Below are 17,778 nucleotides of genomic sequence, written 5' to 3'. Positions count from 1 at the left end.
TGCCTTTGCTCTCCAACTGCTGAAGTCATGATGGAATTAGGAATCTTTTCCTAGAAGGAGGAAGTTATTATTTATAGCTAAATTGGTTTTTCTTCTTTTCCTCATTTACCTGAGGCTCCTTCAGAAAAATTACTGAGTTCAGAACTGGCTTAAAAAACTTGAGTAGGTGAATAATAGGGATCAAAAAGCTACTCCAGGCCTGACATGCTTGACGGGCTCCAGCACAGGTGATTGGCACTCTTGGTCTCTCTAAACCCAAAAGTGACTCTGAAGAGCATAATGTACAAAGGGTCCTATTCCCCAGCTGTCAGGCTCTGACTCAGTCCTTCACCTTCCTTCTATTCTCATTTCCTCTCCAGTTCCCAGTGCCCCCTCATTTAGCAGCAGGGATGAAAAGGAGACAGGGTGGGTGTTGTGGGGATCAAGCAAGTTTCATAACCAGCATGGCATAGCCTTTCCTGAGAGCAGTCCAATCTGCTCACAGGTCCACTCTGACCAATCTCAGAACACATGGAAGGCTGGGCAAAGCAGGGCCTGGGAGTCCCTTATTATTGGCACTTGGGTTTCCTACTGGGTTAGAACCTTAAGCTCTCTGGCAGAAGCAGGGCACAGAGGCCACCTGAAGAGAACAAGGATGCAGGCACAGCAGCTCACACTGCCCTAGGATAGCTCCAGCAGACAGAAGTCCTGTGTCTGACCTCTGAGGTCTTATGCCTTAGGGTAGGATCTAACTCAGGGCACCAAATAAATAGCCTGTACTCCTGGTAAGTACAGGTCTTGGTACACAGGTGTTTGACAAATACTATTTGCATGATCAGTGACAGGTTTAGGCCATTAAACCAGCATTAGAGCACAGAGTAGTACCCAAAGAGAGCTACATTTCTTTGGTCAATTAAAAAAAAAAAAGTTCTGGAGTAGTGGAACTAAACCCATAGATGTCAAAGGAAGTCAAGAGGGTTCCAACAGCTGGACAAAAACCCAGGAAAACAGAAGACCCACACAATAGCAGTGCAGCAACCCACATCAATCACCTTATTATTTTTTTTTTTCAATCACCTTATTTAAGAGTAGCTTCCGAGGTGCCTGGGTGGCTCAGTTGATTATCTGGCTCTTGATTTCGGCTCAGGTCATTTGTGGGACTGAGCCCTGTGTCAGGCTCCATGCTGAGCGTGGAGCCTGCTTGATATTCTCTCTCCCTCTGCCCCTCTACCTTGCTCAGGCATTCTCCCTCTCTCTCTTAAAAAAAAAAAAAAAAAGTAGTTTATAGTACCTGGGTCCTCAGGGCACTTATCCTTCCCTGAGATCAGAGTCTGATTAGCTGGCTGTTTCCACCCTGCATCCAGGAGGGCTATAAGACATCAGCAGAACTGACAAAGTGGCCCCACAGAGATGTAGTGATTCCCTTGGCCTCAAAGGGCTGCAGGTCTTGGTTTTGTGTCTCCTAAGCTGCTAGGTCTCCAATCTGCTTCAGTCTCAGAGTACGCTGCAAAAGCCTGTGCTCCAGAAAGGGCTGCCAGTTGCCTAGGAAGGACCTCATGGGCACATACAGCCTGGTTACTCAATGTTGTCATAGACCTGGATCACATCCTCGTGGTTGCCAAGAGCCTGAATGAGAAGGGCAGCCTGCTCCAGGTCGGGGTCAGCGAGCCGCACCTTTGTGTTGGGGATGAATTCTAGCGAACAGGACACAGAACACAAGCCCAGCGAGTCCAGCTTCTTCCTCACTTGATGCAGTGAAGAGGCATCACAAATAAACTAGGGACAAAGGAAAGTCAGGTGAGGAGTCAGGAGGTAACAGGGTAAGGCCAGTCAGAACTCTGCAAAACCTGAATGCAATTACTATTATGAATCACCAGATTTAAGTTCTTTACGAGCAGAGATATAGTTTTCAGAGTTCTGAATCCTTCTCAAAGTCCTCAGTAAGCCCTTTCCAGTATTCACTTAATAAATGTTTGTGCAACGTGTGAACTCTTTATGTCACCTGTACCCCAAGGCACAAAAGAAGAAACCGAGAGAGGCATGCCTTAACGCATCTATTAGGACCCTCTCAGAAGTCCACCAAACACTAAGTCTTCATACTCACTTTAAAAATGTTCTTTTCCTCTTCGTCTTCAGTTTCCTTGACATCTTCAGCTCCTGCTTCAATTGCCATCTCCAGGGCACGCTCTAGGTTCACGGCTTTCTTCTCTCGGTCCTCCACTCCAACCACGATCACCCCCTTTTTGTCAAAGGAGTGGCGGGCTCCATCAGCCATCACTCCCCTAAAAGGAAAGGAAATGCGCCAGACCAAATGCCTTTAGACTCAGCCTCCACATAGCACTGCATCCTAATACTCTTATTTCCCACCCAGCCTTCGGAGTATAGACATACATACTTCTGAAGGAGAAGATGCAGCTACGACCTGGCAAGGGAATAATCCAAACATATCTCCATCCCCTACTTTCTGCCCTGATTGGAGTTTAGTGGATGCAAAAACTTTGCTCATCTTTTAAGATTCCAGTCTCGGTAGTACATTTTAAGACCTGGACATTATATGGCTACACATGAGGAAAATAGGCCAAAGAGCCCCTTCTACATCTAACGAACAAGTCTTCTGGATCCTGCCTAGTACAGAACGAAACAAGGGAGAAGAAATGATCCCACTTGGATTCTGCTAAGGATGAAGTGTGCTTAAAACTTGAAACACTGCCAAGAACAACAGTATTTTCCTTGCAAAGAATTGGAACTTTAAGGCTTCATAGCCTTCCACTTTCCCTACACATATACCTACCCGTTCTTGTTCAGGATATGTCTGATGTCTGAATGGCACTTGGAGCCACTGTTGGATAATGCCTCAATGAGCAGGGAAGAGCCACCAGGGCCTCGGCCCTCATACAGCAAATAAACATCCTTGGTTTTCTGCAATAAACAACATGAGCACATTTTCCTGTTTCCCAGTTCCCTCCTGCATCCCAGCCCAGAACACAGATAACTCCATGGGAGGGGCTCTCTGGAGTAGAGCTTAGACTCTCAAGTCTTTATTGTTGTCCCCCACCTCTGAGAGGTGGCCCTTGGGACCAACTTTTGAGGTAACTGAAAGTATAACCCCTTACTGGGAAGGGAGTCTGTTTCTCTGGTCTCTGAACAATCAGTCAGCCATCTCCCAGTTTCATTTCCTCCCTGTCCCAGCTGAATCTCAAATCTAACACACACACACCCCCCCAACTCCCACCAAGACTCCTCCTCCTATGCCCACCCTGCATGAAACCCATCGGTGAAGTCTCCCCTGGGGTGCTGAGTACTGCTTCAGGAAATAGCACACCTGGGCCCTATCATAAGAACCACTGAAAATATCAGGGCCACAAAATTCAAACAATTCATCAGAAGTCTAATGACCAATCAATCTCATCTGGACCTTCCATACCACCTCCATTTATCCCTTGCCTGCACAACTTTCACGACTCTCTCCAAGCACCCTGCCCTGCTGCCTTTCCAGGAACTCCCAAATGACAATTTCTTCCTTCCACAGCCCACATGAAGGCAGTATTTATAAATGGTTAAAGAACAGGCTCTAGAGTCTGTCTGGTTTCAAGTCTGTCATTTTCTCTGTGACTTGGTCACCTAATCTTTCTGTTTCCCCGTTTCCACTTAAGGTTGTTTTGCGGATTCAGTGAGATAACGCATACAAAGTTCTTATCAAAGTGTTTGGCCTAGAGTAAGCACTCAATAATTATTGGCTATTAAGATGATTATCATTCCTCAAATCCTTCCTACTTGTCCCAGAGGAAGAGGTGTCCTCTCACCTGGGCTCAAAGACAATTCACATAACTGGGCTCTACATCCTTGCCCCTCCCACCATCACTATTGCCCCTGTCTCTCTTTCTACTGGCTCTTCTCCTTTAGGGCATAAATATCTGAAAAACAAACCTTTTCTCAATCTAATATTCCCCACACTGTGTCCCTTCTTTCTCTCTCATCTCCTCACATACTTGGCTAAGCAGTCCTAGGTCCCTAGGCCATATGCTTCTGTACATTGTCTATTCATCCTGTTCCTGATTATGCTCCCACAACCAATGTCCAAGGACACAGAGCCACCAGAAGGCTCTGTATTGAGGGTATCGACCACAATGCTACTCTTCTCTCTGATAATTTCAGAGTGTTTAGTGGCCTTCCAGACATGGGCCCCGGAGGGGCTGTGATCAATAAGAAAATGTCAAAGTGAGGACACACCCCCATTTTCAGTGATGCCTCAATCGTTGACTTGGGCATGTGCTTGCTGCGACACACCTCTAAGATGTTGGCCAGACTGCTGTTGAGTTCAGGGTTGGGGCCTCCTTCTGAGATAGAGAGAAAAGAGTGAGTGAAAACACTGCATTACAGCCAGGGGGAAAGAAGGGATTTCTGCCACTCTACCCACCTCCAGCCAGAAGAGCAGCAGGTCGCCACTTAGCTCTCAGTTCATTTAGAATATTAATTCAGCGTTTGAATACAGAGAAGTATTTTGGAAAAGAAGGTTCTAATTCACTCTTTAAGGGAGGATATCTTCCTGCTAGGTTTCAGTGAACACCACTTTGAATCGGTAAGAAATGAAAATGGTACCAACATTTCCTGGACTTATTAATACCCCTTGCTCTGACACCACTATTTTGTAATTATTGAAACATTCACATGACAGCATGTAATCACGCTGTCTCTAAGAGTAGGGGCTATATCTCATTGTCTTGTATTACCAGTGCACATAACAAACATTCAATACTGTTATCTAACTCAGTATCAAGATTTTAGAAGAAAAGGAAGCAAAGAGAAATATCAGGCATGAGTTCTAGGGGTAAACTTATATTTACTGAGTGCCTATTATGCACCAGAAATGACCTCAAGGTAGGCACTGTCCCTGTTTTAGATTAGAAAACTGAAACTCGGGGAACCTGGGTGGCTCAGTTGGTTAAGTGTCCGACTCCAGCTCAGGTCATGATCTCATCATTTATGAGTTCGAGCCCTGCGTCAGGCTCTGTGCTGACAGCTCAGAGTCTGGAGCCTGCTTCAGATTCAGTGTCTCCTTCTCTCTGTCCCTCCTCTGCTTGCACTCTCTCTCTCTCTCTCAAAAATAAATAAACATTTAAAAAAAGAAAGAAAGAAAACTGAAACTTATCAAGGTTAAGCCATTTGCTCAAAGTCATACAGTTAGTAAGTGACAGAAACCAAGTCTTCTTGACTCTGAAGTCCATAATTTTTACAGGACTTGTTCTCCACTCCTACAGGTATCTGACACTAAATACAAAAACAAACAAAAAAAGCCTTTCTACAGTGGCTACACAGTTGAAAAAACCATGCTTGCAAACTTACCTTCCAAGAAAATGTGTCTTAGGAAACCCTAACAAAGCAAACTGAGTCTGGGCAACTAACAGCTTTACTCAACGCCCCTGCCACACAACCTATGTGCTACCAGAGGCGACTAGAGGGTTTGATTTGTCTCTACTGAAAAGACACACGAGTGACCTTACCCTTAGGGTCTGTTTCTAAGAAGTACCCAGCTACACTCTAGAATGAAGTCACTTTCACCATTATCATCCTAAGAGCAACTCTGTGACAAGCAGGCATACGCTCAGCATCTGGAAAGGTGAGTGGAGACCTACAGTGTAGGGAGGTGTTTTGAACGTTTATAAAGTGGGCAACGGTGAGTATTAGGAAAAGAAAAGAATATGAAGGACCAAGGATCGGGGTTGGCTCTGGTTTAGCTCTGAGAGGCAAGCGAGGCTTTGGGCGCGGAGAGGACAGCAGCGGACGACCGTCAGGTTCTTACCTTTAACCGCCAGGCGGATGCTCAAACAGAGCTTGGAGAAGATGCGACTCCTTTCGGCGTCCTTGGGACCCTTGATATGCCGGACTTTGGACCACTTGTTGTGCCCTGCGGGGACGGCCGCGCTGAGGTGCAGCGTCCTGCCCGGAGCGGGGTTGCAGCCTGTGGGCTCAGGCTGGGAGGCCGCGAGGGTGGACGGAAGAGCCGCCCGGACACCGGGGCCTTGCGCCCACAAGCACCGGGCAGGAACTCTGCTTAGGCTGACAGCGGCCCAAGACGCCATCGGCTCCGACCCTGGGCCAAGGTCAGCAAGAGCAGCCAAAGAGCAGCGACCACGGTCAGCCCGTGGTGTCCGCCAGAGAAACAAGCAGGTCCCGAGCTTGCGGCTACCTCCGCCCTTCACCGGAGACCCAAGTGCTCAGGCCAGGCCGGGGAAGCAGTGACACGAAGCACCCTGCACCATCCCCGAGGAAGCCGGGAGTGGGTGCCCTCGATAAAGTAACACACTTCCTTTCCCCGGTCCGTTCCGGAAACGTGCCCCCATCGCCCGCAAAATCCGTTCCGCCTCGCGGTACTCGCTTGTTTGTCGTACCTGTGCAGAGCTGGGGCGAAGCGGGGCGACCTTTTTTTTTTTTTTTTTTTTTTTAAGGTGTAACTAATAGTTCACTTAGGAATTTATTATTGTTATTATCCAAGCTTCTTTGCGATGGGCTCGGCACTCTCCTTGTACTTTGCCGTATTAGAAACATCAGATTACTCCTAGTACTTCTCCCAGTTCTTTGTTCAACACAAACCTGTCTTTGCTGGTCTTTGTTCCACTTGACTTCACCTGGCTAACTTTTGTTTTCCTTCAAGATTCAGCTCAGGCATCATTTTCCACCAAATGGAAACATCTCCAGATTCTCCAGTCGGGTTCAGATGCCCTACTTTGTGCTCACATAACTCTTCATACACGTCTGTACCTTAGCACATAACTTTTTAATATAAACATGTTTATGGCTCTGCCACAGTATTAAATTCTTTGAGAGCAGGTTGGTACCCTTGTGTCTGGCACAGTTCTTCGGGTTTTTTGTTTTGTTTTGTTTTAAACAGCTTTATTGACATGATTTACATGTCATACAAGTCACCAATTTAAAGTGTATAATGGCTTTTAATGTATGTATTCACAGATTTGTGTTGCCATCATAACAATCAATTTTACACTTTAGTCACCCCAGAAAGAAACCTTTTACCCATTAGTCATTGCCCATTTCCCCCCAATTCCCTCAGTCCTAGGAAACCACCAATTTACTTCTGCCTCTATGGGTTTGCCTATTCTGAACATCTCATGTGAACAGAATCATACAATATGTGGTCCTCTGTGACTGCCTTCTTTCACTTAGCATATAGTGTTTTCAGGCTTCATCCATGTACCATATGTCAGTATTTCATTCCTTTTAATTGCCAAAAAATATTCCATTGTATGGATATACCAATTTTATTTACCCATTCATCAGTTGATGGACATTTGGGTTGTTTCCACCTTTTGACTATTATGAATAATATTGTCATGAACATTTATGTTCAAGTTTTTGTACAGACATGTTTTTGTTTCTCTTGGGTATACAACAAGGAGTGGAACTGGTGGGTTGTATAGTAACTCCATCAACCTTTTGAGGAACTGCCACAGTTTTCTAAAACAGTTGCATTATTTTACATTCCCAACAGCAACATATGAGGTTTCCACTTTTCTGTACATCCTTGCCAACACTTATCTCTTTTTGACTATAGCTGTTGACATCCTAGTGGGTATGAAGTGGTTTCTTTTTTTTTTTTAATGTTTATTCATGTTGAGACAGAGAGACATAGCACGAGGGGGGGAAGGGCTGAGAGAGAGGCAGACAACAGTATCCGACGCAGGCTCCAGGCTCTGAGCTGTCAGCACAGAGCCTGATGCGGGGCTCGAAGTCACGCGCTCTGAGATCATGACCTGAGCTGAAGTAGGACGCTTAACCCACTGAGCCACCCAGGTGCCCCATGAAGTGGTTTCTCATTGTGGTTTTGATTTGTATTTCCCTAATGACGAATGATGTCAAACATCTTTTCATGTGCTTATGAAAATACTATTCATAGATAGTATTACTTTTTGTAATTTAAAAATATAGTTTAATATAAATGTTACTTTGAATAGCAAAAAGCAAATTAAGAGAATTTATAATTGCAAATAAACATAAAGGCCAAAGTGAAGTTTGAGGTTGCCCTTGTCCAATCAGCCTAAGTCTACCAAGGCAAATCTGTAGTTCAACAAAGTCAGACTATAGACTCACTGCAACAAGGAAAACTGCGCACTATAGGGATGGTGGGGTGTCTCACCAAACAAAGGAAAAGATTTGTATATGTACTAATATAGTATAATATAGTATATGTACTAATATAGTATATGTACTAATATACATATAGTATGGACAAAGGTGGAGGTTAGGCGAAATTTCAATGAAATAGAGTTTGATAGGCTCAAAGGAACACAGAGCTGTATGAAAAGTGGGTGAACATCAGTTCTGGACTGCAAAGCAGACAGAGTTTAGTTTCTGTGGAAACTACAAAGCTAAGTGGGGAATGCTATATTCAAAAACCCCTGCTCTGAGGTTCTATACCTGGCTGGAAATCAAGGCTGCTTCTCTGCCAGTGATTTGGATTCTCCAAGCAAGACTGTAGGTCTTCGTTCTCACAGATATTTCAAACAGCAAACTTTCTGACAGTCTATGATTTTAGAGAACAAAGTTTTTCAGTGAATTAAAAAAAGAAAAGAAAGTAGTCACTGTTATGACACAGATATGCTTGGGAGAAATATTGTTTCTTGTTAACTTTGCAGCTGCTTTTATCTGTGTCTCTATCTGTGATGAACAGCAGGGCGGAGTTTTACTTTCTCAGTCTGAGCTAATACTTAACTGTTCTCAAGATAAATTCACATATGACTGAACCATTCTAGAGCCTGGTTTTCAGGATCATTGAAGTCATGGTATGACAGAGATATAACTATTTATCTGCCACTTTTATTTCCTCTTCCGAGGCACACAGGAAGATGATCCTTCTTGACCTTCCTTGGAATCATGTGACTAAATCTGGCAGATAAGGGCAGAAGTGAGTAAGCCACTTCCAGACCCTATCTTGAAAAACGTATCTCTCCCTCCCACATGTTCTGGATGATCTAGCTGACCAACCTCCAAAGAACTTCATGTAAGCAAAAAGTAAAATTTTGTTGTGTTCAGTCTGAGGCTTGGGAGTTTGTTCCTGCAGCTTAGCCCAGGCTATCAAGGGGAATAATGCCAGTATTGACTCTCCCAGTTCTCCCCTTAAAAAACAAAGAGCAGGAACCTCATATTTCCCATAAAATACATGTTGTCAGACCATACAGCACAATTCTAACAGAGCCAGAAGGTGCTTATTTTGCCACACAGTTTAAACTCTTAGAGTGCACACTTCTTTCCCAGACTCACTGCCATCCCCAGATCAACGCTTCCAACACAATGGCAACTACTTGCCAAATACTGCCTCATGGCATCAATCACAATTTGCCCTTCTTCTCTTCCCTTGAAATGGTTAAACATGAGCACAGAATGAAAATAAAAATAAGGGGAGGGAGTGTTCGTCTAGGACCCGGAGCATTTGAATAGCAGTGGGGATAAGCACTCCTCCCTCCTACCAAATTGGGGCGTAGGCCGAGCAAACTGGCCTGGTCGCGGAAACCCTAGTTATCCATCAGAACCTGGTGTCCAAACCCCGAGGGTCTGGGAGTTATCATTTGTCATCTTTCACAGCCAATAGTTCACTGAATCTTATTACCCCATCTCTTAAGTCTCTTCAGTTATGCCCTGTCCTCTCCTTCCTGCTGTTCCTGCTTTAGGTCAGGCTTTTACTTTTTCTCATCTTGATTATTATAATAGGTGAACTGACTCCATTTCACCTCCTACTCAGGCATTTTTTTCATGGCCTCCTAAAGTGCAATTCTGAGCATGACTTCCCTCTATGTAAATTTTCCAAAGTCTCATATAGGAGTTAAGGCCCGAACTTTCTGCAAAGCGCAAAAGATTCTGCTTCATCTGGCTCCTGCTTACCTCTCTAGCCTCATTTCCTGCCATTCCCCATACAAAACCACATATCAACTTCTATTTCTCTGAATATGGCCATATTATTTCTTGCCTCTAGAGTGGTATGTGGATATTCTCTCTGCCTTAAATGTCTTTCCCTATTCCCGGAGAGCTCCTACTCAGCCTTCAAAACCCAGTTCAAACATCCTTCATCTTGTGAAGTTTTCCCTGACCTCCTCTGGCTCCTACTCAGATCACCCAGGTGATCACCTCCTCTGGGCGATCACCTCCTCCTCAGGAGGCAGCCTGTAAGCCTAAACATACCCATTACTGCATAACACTGCCAGTAACTGTTTATGTGGATGTCTCCTCTGGGAGACTGCAAGTAATTTGAAGGCCATGGCCCCTTGCATAGGGTAGATGCTCTGTGTTTGGTTAAAGGTGATGAGTCAGGCTGTCAGATAGTGTGATGGGCTGGGGCAGACTCTAATCCCCCAGCCAGAGTCTCTGGAATGTGCCCACAGTGGCAGAATGGGAAGAACTGAATTCATTACAAGAAGAAATTCAGTCTATACATGTTCAAGTTTTATTACAAAGTATGATGGGCAGAAAATACGGTACTTCTTATACAGGAGGCTGAAACAGAATGAAAGGGTGAAAATTAGGTTTAATATACTCAGGAAGCAAGAAATAAAGTCATAGATGTAACACTCCACTTTCAGGTGTCTTTGAAGTAGCCTTCAATGGAGATTTACCATTGTGGTTTCACAGCACAGTGTTAACATTTTATTACAAGCCCTGTGTACAATCAATCCTGTGATAATAATATTTTAAAAAGAAAAATGGTGATAGTACAGTTCTGCAAGGGGGCAGCTTCCTCTCCACCTGACCATGGGATGTCACAAAACCTACAGTATAGAGGAAAAGCTTAAATATATAACAAGAAATTAAGTTCAGACATACTAGGCTAAAGGGGGCAGAAACTGATTGGCTAGAGCTTAACATTTCAGAGAATAAGAAATCTCCATTTTCTACATAGAGGTTTGTACAATCATGCTACAAGTTCACACTCGGGGCGGGGGGCGGGGGGGGGGAAGTCACTGACAGGGTCATAATATACACAGAAACCCAAGCAAGTGATTCATTCTCAACTCAAGCAAGTCAAAGCTTTAGGTCACCAAGTTTTGTCACACACTGTATTACCACAGCCAACCCCAGGTGAGAACATTTCTCTTAAACAGCAGACACCACAAGTCCATATTCACTGGGTTGTCCTCAAGGTGGGTCCTTGTGAGTTTTCCAGCTGTTACACAGACTGCCAACATCTTTCTTCTTGAGTTCATACTTTCACTAGCTTAGCTGTTTCTGGTTTGATACACCAGTCTAAGCCTCTCTGGGAAGGCACCTGCACGTTTCCATACTTAAAAAAAATAATATCCACAAAGTAGCCTGAGAGGACCGGGCCCATACTGTGTAGCCACACCTTTGACTTTGAGTGCCAGCGGCAATGACAATGGTGGGAGAAAAGGGTGCAGGTGGGAGAGGTGGGCAAGGCTCTGCAACATGAGACACTCTGGACAGCTGGCCCAGCCAGTACAGAGAGCCTTGTCCAGGGTTCACAGTGACTACTCAGCTTAGCTCTCCTCCCTGGGAAATCACAACCTAAGTGCCAGGCATGACCCTCCTTCCTCATCCTGGAGTGCAGAGAGTAAAGGGAAGTGTCTGCTTTGAGAGAGGCGTCTACTTGAATGGTCTCCCTTACTCCAAGCCAGGAGGCAAAGGAGCTGCCATATTCTCAAACTGGGGAAGGTGGCAGGACCACACGGAGCTGCCCCTCCCATGTGTGGTAAACCCTGCAGCTCCCACTGTTCTTACAGCCTCAGAATTCGAGGCCCAGGCTGCAGCAGGGAGAAAGTTCCATGGTGGCAAGGCCAGAGGAAGAGAAAAGAAAAAGGAGGGGGAGAAAAGTAGGCATGACTGGTTATAACCTCTGCTTCCTCTGCTCTGTACAAATCTACAACCAAGAAAAGCCATGGTTTGGAATGGTCACGGGACTCCCAACACCTACAGATTTCTGCCACCAAACATCACCTATGTATGGCTGCACTACTGCAGGAAGAGGCTCCTGTCCCCAGTTACCCAGGTCATACCCGATGAATGCCCAGAAAGGCTGACACAAGCCGAGGGCACAGTCTCATTCCATGGCCACCTCAGACCTTTCCTGCCCTTTAATATTTTCTCCCTAGATCTAAAGAAACACTTACCATTGACTTTCTCCCAAATCCTAAATCTCCTCTGAAAATTTCAGCCAAAACTATCATCAAAACCTCGTAGGAGTCTCAATTTTTTCTGTTTCTTTCCAAATCTTAACCAGTTCTTTGAGAGCTGATCCTCGTTCTGTTAAGAAATTCTCACCCAGTTATCAAGTATCTCCCCTCTTCAAGTCCTCAACTTGCTGTCTCATTCCTCCCTGGAAGGAGAAAGTTCCAACTCTTCTGGGTGTAAACACTCAAGTCCTTGAAGGACTTGTACTCATTCACCAACTCTCTGATGTGGTACCTTAGGCCGAATTTATTCAGCACCTCTCCCTCCCCTCAGACAAGGAAAACAGAAGCAGCCTCGGCCCAGGGTGCAGGAGCACATCAAAGGGCCACCACCAGGAGAGCAGAGCCCAGACACGCCGCTGCTGCCTGGCCTTCCCAGGGAAGTCCTGGCCGCTGCTCCTCTCACACCAGAGGAAAACAGATGCAGAGCCTCCCACCCATTCCCTCCTGGTGTCAATTTGAAAAGCTAAACCAATTAAATAGACACTCGCTTTTGAGACTACAACAGATCTCCATTTCCTGGAGCATGCCTGACTAAGAGGCTTTCTAAATCTTGAGACTACAGAAATCCCCCCCTCAGCCATGGGGCCATCTGGCCTCTGGTAAAAACGGAGGGCAAGAGAGCTGATCAAAATACCAGCATCTCAGCAACTGTGACTGTGTGTGTGTGTTTGCTCAGGGAGACTGGGGAGTCTCACCTGGGCCCCAGGTGGGATGTCAGGAGGAGGACTGCATTGCAGGGCCTAGGGAGGGGTGAGAGGGCAGGGAGTCCACAGGGCAAGGGAAAACCACCACCAAAAGTTGTTGGTTTCCAGAGTAAATAACAAAATTATGCAAACGTATTCTAATTACTATTGGCTAATATCTTTCCCTTGTTTTTGAGTTCCGGTCGACAAATCGTCTCACCATTCAGACCACGTTTAAGTGCAGATCAGGAATCTTAACTTAGAACTCAGTGCCCCAGCAGGCCCAGCCCCTCCTATCACCTCTGACCTCCACTTCAGGCCCTTTTCCATGGTAAGGACATGATGGCCTCCTAAAGCAAGCAACCATCAACTCAGACTTGCTACCCTTAAGAAGGACCCTGGAACCAGCAAATACAATTGCAAACAGAGGAGGGTTCTGACCAAGAACTGCTCGCTTCACGCTGCCAAATGACACAGAGCAAATCTGGTAGCAACTGCAGAAAAGTCAACCTCAAATGGATGGCAAGCTAACGAGCCCCAAATCCAGAATAATAAAGTGAAAAAGGAGGGGAAATACACTAAGAAAAGAGCCCCCTTTTTTGAACGAGCCCCCGTGTAGTAAAGCGAAGAGCCGTGACTTTAGGGATACAAATACATCTGCTCCGGAAAAGAAGGCTCGACCAAAAGAGTTTAAGGGTCCAGGAGAACAAAACTGTTTTGTTTCTCAAGCGCAGGTGAGAGCCCAAGCAGACAAAACCACCAGCCTTGAGGTCTGCGACTCTGCTACTGAACAGATGGGCAACTTAGAGGGGCTCAAAAACCTGTGGCAGAACACGACAGACCGAAGTCCCCTCAGGCTCTGAGCATGTCCCAAACTCCACCTGCCCAAAGACTCATCTTCCACTGGAATCACACACAAGCCCCCTCCATGGAACTCACCCACATAACGGAAACAGACACTGCGGCCTGCAAGTCCAATACTGCTCAGAACCTGAATGGGGTGGGAAGGTAACAGGTGTGCACAAACTGGCTGGCCTGCAGCTATCTATTCACTTGACGGCCAGGGATTATCACAGCCTATTAGTCCACTCCTTCCAGGGGCTGACGGTCTCCCACACTGGACAGGAGACCTTGTTCAGGATCAGATGCACTGATGATGTGCCTCTCAAGCAGGACTCTCTCACCCCACGGCGCTCCAAGAGTGGCCAACCACCAGTCACAGCAAACTAACCCAACAGAGATCATAAAGATCAGCTTACAGATTGTGCTTGTCTATCATTCAAGCCATGGAAGAAAATGGTCTGACACTCACATCTGGAGAGAAGAACAGACTAGGAAACTGTGTGCTGGAAATGCACTCTAAGCTCAGCTTTCCTGAAACCATTCCCTTCAAGTCAGGCATGCCGTCTCTCTCAGCTCTAACACGTTCCCAGTAGGTCCCACCGGGGTTGGACAGAGGTACTTGAGGAAGTAACAGAAGGCTTCCCATGTCTGTTTTGGAGCCCAGAATGCCCTTGCGAAGAGGCAGGCTGAGAAAAGGTGAGAGAGCTGGTCGACTTCAGAGCACCGGGGCGGTTTGGGACTCCTGGTCAGGTATGCTGCACTCAGTGATTGAAGAAGGCAAACTGCTCATGGGGTCAAGGGCCCAGTGCCAGATCCAGGCACTGAGGGGAGAGAGGAAGTGCTACGAGGGTGGACTAGGAAACAAAGGCAGAAACCAGGAAGAGTAAAATTCTTTTCATAAAAAAATTAGCCTGATAGGTAAAAAATATACAAAGTTGAAATTTGTTAAAGACATTGATAATAAGAGGAAAAAACTCCAAATTGGTATTGTTCCCACTTAAGTGCTAACATGACATGGACACGGATTGCTGCCTTAGGCAGCAGACAGAGAAGAGACATCTGGGACAGATGAATACAAACACAGCCAGTGCCTGTAATGCTCATTACCACAACAGCTGACAAACAAATATATAGAAAAGTTTAATGGAGGAACCAAAGGAGAAGAGGAAAGGAGAGAACATCTTAAAACTCAGCCCTGGGCTGAGGAGGCGCCGACAGCACTGAGTCTGGCACAGACAGCGATGGGATGACTGGCCAGGAACTCCTAGAGCAGCTTCTGGTAACAGTGGTGCAAAGCAATGAAAAACATACTGGCCACCAGAAACACGTTGCTTCTTACTTTGGGGATGGGGCAGAGGCAGGAAACACACAAGCCCCTGCCACGTGGGCAAGGCGCCGCCAGTGCTACACTCTGAGTATCTCCAGGCAGTTGTTGTAGCAGATGGCAATCCAGTCAGGCTGAGTCGATGCCCACTGCACGTTGTTGATCTCTCCTTCGGCTGTGTAGGCCAGGATAGGGTCCTCGATGGCCCGGGGCATTTGCTGGATGTCCCAGATGAGAGCCTGGTGATCATCCGCTAGTGACAGAGAAAGCCAGCAAGCAAGGTCACAAGTCAGGAGGACAATGATCCCAGCATCTGGGGTAGGTGGAGGTATCACAGTTCACAAAGCATTTGCTCACCAAGACCCCAGCAAGGGAGGTTTTATTTTAAGCCCCCTTTTTATAGATGAAGAAACTGAGATTCAGAAATGTTAAGGAACTCTCCCCAAACCACGGAGCTATGCAGCCAGGGAATGGCAAAGCCAGGACTCGGAGCAAGGCCTCTGATGTGTCCCAGGGCCCCATTCGCTGCAGCAGAGCTGAGATGGTAGAATGGGACTTAAATGGGCACCTCTCACCTGGGGCAACATCAAGAAAGGATGATGGGATAAAAAATGATCCCCAAACACGTCATTTTCAGCCACTTAAAGTATTTCAGCAATTAAAGATACCTCTCTAATGATTCAACTTAATGGGATTTTACCCCATTTTATGGACTTTTATAGTTCCATGAGGTGTTGTTATCAGATGAGATAAAGTGCTGAGTGGACACATGTTATTAAAAACAATTTTCCCTAGAAAAGTGCCCTGGGAAATACCAGAAAGAAGGTAATCACCTTAACAAAAATAAATAAGCACATGAAAAATGACTGGAAGAAAATATATAAAAATGAAAACAGCGGTATTATGAGGATGGCAAAGTAATGAATTAGGTTTACTTCTTTCTATTTGATAAGTGATCTGTAATGTGGTTATTTACTTTTATAATCAAACTAATAAGTTCTTAATTTCAGAGACGAAAAATAAAGAGGCAATGACCTTCAATACCACGGTGTCCCCTGATCCCATCAGCCCATCCTGATGTGAAAACCTGTCTCTGATACACAGTAGATCTGAATAAACTAAGTCCTAACAGGCCAGGCTCATGTGGGCAACACTAGCCTTCTACCAAGGCCGTACAACCTGGGCCTTTCCCAGGGACAACCTCTGTCAGGAACCCTGGGGGTTTATTTGCAACATTCAGGACCTCTAAAGGACTAAGTTCCTTTTCCTCAGTGCTGCTCTCAACCAAGCACATTCTTCAGCCACAGCTCCTTCACCTGAAGGGACTCAAAACAGGTGCAACATACATAGCAGCGAGCCAGACAAAGGCAGCTGCCAGGAGCAGAAGATGGGTTTCTACTGGGGGGCACTGGTACTGTTCGCCACAAACAATGGACAACATCTTTCTTTTCTCCTTGTCTCACCCTTCCCTATCCACACCCCTGGGGGAAAAAGAAGGCAACAATGAAGGAGTCAGACCGCAACCCGAGGTGCACAGGCCATAGGCCCCCAACTGCTCCTCAATGACATACAGGCATGAGCAGAGGGCCAAAAACAGGAAAAGTTTCATGCCTTCCAAATTAATACTAAAATAGCAGAAAACCACCAAACGACATTGCTCCTTTGGCTCCATAATGAACAAGAAAATGAGGATGCTACTGATTAGCGAGGAGAGGGAAAAGTATGTTAGAAGGAAACCTGAGGCACTGAAAATGAAAAAGATAAGGAGCAGAACACGACGGGGTGAGCGGAATCCTGTCTTTATAAAATAAAGGGACAGACATTCATACTAGGGGATGTGTGTATGCATGCACCCACATAAAAAGGTCTCAAAGAGACACGCTGTTGTTAGAGGTCACCTCTACAGAGAATGGGACTGAGGCGGAAATAGGGCAGGAAGGAGAAAAGATAACTTTCACCTTCCTATTTTATATACCTCGGTATTGTTTTAATTTTTAATAACAGACTCATATTATTTCCAGAATAAAAGCACACTGACTACCAGCATATTTTTAAGGGGTACAGTTTTTGGTCTGGCAAATGGTGAGATGGGGACTACAAGTCACACACTACTGATCAGGCCATGCAGTGCCTTCAACACACCCAGAGCCCACTGCAAGTTCGTTCTGTGTCCCCAGGAAGTATCAGTGTGAGGCACAGCCTACAACTGATACATGATGTGAAAGGTATACAGAAGAAGCTCCACTATCACGGAGATACAAGGTCATCTGGAAATCTGGAATGCTTCCATTTCACAAGTGGAGGGAAGCTCCAAATTGAGTTCCTTTGTTAAAGTTCTCAAACCATCCTTAGAAAATAGTTAAGGATTACACTTCTACGGAGACAAGAAGAAGATCTCCTGACCTCTCCCTCCCCATTGCTCCTCCCCACCCCCTGCCACCATGATTACCTGCAGTGCAGATGTGGCAGGATGAATGCGGGGCCCAAGCAATGCCATTGACACACGCTCGGTGGTTGTTTAACCTGGCAACAGGTGTGCAGGGAACTCGGACATCCAGAATCACTACCTGCAGAAATAACAAGTAAAAGGCCCCGGAACTTCAGGGTGTAACAGGAAAATAAGACACTACACAAGAAAAAAAAAATTCGAAAGCATAACTTGTCCATTTGTGGATTAAAGACCATTAGAGACAAGAGGGTCTTGGTCCCAAAAGCAGTGATAGGATTGAGAAAGGAAGAAAAAGACCCAGGTAGTTTA

At 45.7% G+C, this 17,778-nt stretch overlaps 2 protein-coding genes across 3 annotated transcripts in view; both read right to left on the bottom strand.

Annotated features, from left to right (window-relative positions):
• Positions 1-1,194: 1,194 nt before the first annotated feature.
• LOC115501423 (translational activator of cytochrome c oxidase 1) lies at positions 1,195-7,595 on the bottom strand. The gene is made up of 5 exons (XM_030296498.1): positions 5,780-7,595; positions 4,210-4,316; positions 2,771-2,898; positions 2,084-2,261; positions 1,195-1,755 (listed from the first exon to the last, which is right to left on the bottom strand). The coding sequence occupies exons 1-5, from the start codon at positions 6,057-6,059 to the stop codon at positions 1,555-1,557; spliced, it is 894 nt and encodes a 297-aa protein (XP_030152358.1). The 5' UTR covers positions 6,060-7,595; the 3' UTR covers positions 1,195-1,554.
• A 2,811-nt stretch (positions 7,596-10,406) lies between these two features.
• DCAF7 (DDB1 and CUL4 associated factor 7) overlaps positions 10,407-17,778 on the bottom strand; it is a 31,648-nt gene continuing 24,276 nt past the window's right edge. Inside the window, exons 6-8 of one of the 2 annotated variants that reach the window (XR_003964561.1) lie at positions 17,470-17,587; positions 15,036-15,273; positions 10,407-10,479 (exon numbers count right to left, since the gene is read on the bottom strand). Coding sequence is in view for 1 of the 2 variants with exons in the window: in XM_030295065.1 (XP_030150925.1) it covers positions 15,101-15,273; positions 17,470-17,587 (291 nt within the window). In the remaining variant the exon portion in view is untranslated. Of the gene's footprint in view, positions 15,274-17,469; positions 17,588-17,778 lie in introns of both variants that reach the window. The other variant, XM_030295065.1, reaches the window with a different exon arrangement.

The sequence above is a fragment of the Lynx canadensis genome, chromosome E1 (assembly GCF_007474595.2).
Source record: "Lynx canadensis isolate LIC74 chromosome E1, mLynCan4.pri.v2, whole genome shotgun sequence".
Lineage (NCBI taxonomy): Eukaryota > Metazoa > Chordata > Mammalia > Carnivora > Felidae > Lynx > Lynx canadensis.
The sequence above is the reverse complement of the archived record's forward strand: the minus strand, read 5'-3'. Positions and strand labels throughout refer to the sequence as shown.